General features: G+C 46.9%; 1 protein-coding gene across 1 annotated transcript; it reads right to left on the bottom strand.

The window, feature by feature from the left end:
- Positions 1 to 251: 251 nt before the first annotated feature.
- On the bottom strand, positions 252 to 1,183 carry LOC111972967 (nucleoporin SEH1). The gene is made up of 3 exons (XM_070446823.1): positions 1,167 to 1,183; positions 814 to 1,025; positions 252 to 381 (listed from the first exon to the last, which is right to left on the bottom strand). Exons 2-3 carry the CDS (start codon positions 957 to 959, stop codon positions 267 to 269), a joined length of 261 nt encoding a protein of 86 aa, XP_070302924.1. The 5' UTR covers positions 960 to 1,025; positions 1,167 to 1,183; the 3' UTR covers positions 252 to 266.
- Between the last annotated feature and the right edge of the window lie 876 nt (positions 1,184 to 2,059).

The raw sequence follows: 2,059 nt of genomic DNA, 5'->3' as shown, positions 1-2,059 counted from the left end.
TTTGAGTCATGGCTCCTATATGTGGCGTCTAGGATTGTTTGTCCTGAGACATGGCTCCTATAGTGGAGTCTAGGGTTGTTTGAGTCATGGCTCCTATAGTGGAGTACCAAATGGCACCCTGTTTGACCAGGGTCCATAGGGACACCTAGGTGACATTTGGGACACAGCCTAGGTCTCCGGCCATGCTTCAGGGTGTAGGTAGCTGTTAGATAGCAATACCATTAGGTAAGGCACAGATGTGTCAAATGGGATGAGGAGAGGTGGTGCTACCATGATACAAACCTTGTGTTTTCAATGTATTCATAGATGTGAACTTTCCCGCTGTATGCTGTGTTGCTGTCATCAGAGCCCACTGCTATCATGGGGGCGTGGGCACGGGAGCTGCAAGCACAACCATAGGATGATGATGTTGTTCTAGGTACAGCAGGTTTGTCTCTTCCTTGTGTTTCAACATGCAGCCACACAGTTATACTCTACAAACTAACATCACCTCTGATGATTGGCTCAAGCACTTTTGTGTTTCAACATGCAGCCACAATGGAGTCTGGGAGCTTCCGCTCCTTCCTGCTTCTAAACATAGCAACAAGAAACAGAACTACTGTGGTGTTGACCACCACCTAGTGGTCAGAACAATGTGCTATGCTCAGACCACTCATTACTGTCCTCATTTCCACACAGGTCTACACAGAGAGACAATGGGTCTGTTGGGTTGGTACTGCCCACATATCTTGAACATACCTATGTGTAAGTTTGTTTTGATAAATCTGAGTATGGTTTGCTAAATGATCATGTGGCATCATAGGAGGGCCCAACCTGGAGGGGCTCCAGGAGATACAGGAGCAGCTGAGTTTAGAGGAGATCTCCTGCTGCAGGGACCACTGGCTGAGGTTCATCACGTCTGGAGCRTCATAGATCCTCATAACCCCGTCTGCTGAGCAAGTGGTCAGCATCAGACCCATGTGTTTAGGAGCAAACTTCACGTCAGTCACCGACGTCCTGCTGTCCACCAGAGTGGTCCTCTTGATCTGGAAAGAGACAAGAGTGTGAGYGGGAGACGCACAGGGAGAGGGACAGCAGGGCTGGGTAAGGGTTAGTTGTCCCCCGGGGCCGGGCCAGTCGACACTCTGGGCTGGGTTGTCTCTTAACTGATCTAGACTACCTTTCACCCGGTTACTGAGTCCTCTCTGTTCACTGAGCTAGACTCTCCCCTTTTCCACAGTTCTCACCCTGTGACTGAGCCCTCTCTTATAACTGACCATCTCCTTCAACATTTCACTGCACCCATCAGCGTATGTGTAAATAAACATATTTTTTCCCCTTTAGTTCTCACCCAGTGACRGAGTCCTCTCTGTTAAAGGAGAAGTTCACCCATACATTGAAACTAGTTCAGTGMAGTTTGCCCTCTCCCCCTGTAGTGCTGTACTGAAACAGCTGCAAAAACAGCTGCTGTTGCTGGATGCAGGCCTCGCTCTGCTCCGTTGCCAGTGAATTCATGATTCAGAAATCCCTGAAGTGTGGACAAATTGTTGTTTTATTGAAAGAGTACGGCCGAATGAGCTATTATTGTCCAAAAAAAAAGAAAAGTACTATGAGTCAGGAAATGTGTACTTTTCCACCTAAAACATGTGTGATTATTTTATAGAAATGTTTTATGTAGCCGACAGCCACAGCAGTGGAGATGGGTAACTGCTAATGTGCAGCATCGGGGGGAATCCCTGCTACATAGAATCAGCACCTTATGCCCTTAAAAATCCTAGGCCTCTATGTTTACATGATATGGTGTAATGGTAATATATTATGACTGGATCTGGAGCAGTGGTTACTATATGACTGGATCTGGAGCAGTGTTACTGTATGACTGGATCTGGAGCGATGTTACTATATGACTGGATCTGGGCAGTGTTACTATATGACTGGATCTGGAGCAGTGTTTACTATATGACTGGATCTGGGCAGTGTTACTATATGACTGGATCTGGAGCAGTGTTACTATATGACTGGATCTGGAGCAGTGTTACTATATGTCTGGATCTGGAGCAGGTTACTGTATGACTGGATC

This window comes from Salvelinus sp. IW2-2015, linkage group LG14 (genome assembly GCF_002910315.2).
Source record: "Salvelinus sp. IW2-2015 linkage group LG14, ASM291031v2, whole genome shotgun sequence".
NCBI classification, from domain to species: domain Eukaryota; kingdom Metazoa; phylum Chordata; class Actinopteri; order Salmoniformes; family Salmonidae; genus Salvelinus; species Salvelinus sp. IW2-2015.
Note: the sequence above shows the minus strand (reverse complement) of the source record. Positions and strands in the feature narration are given on the sequence as shown.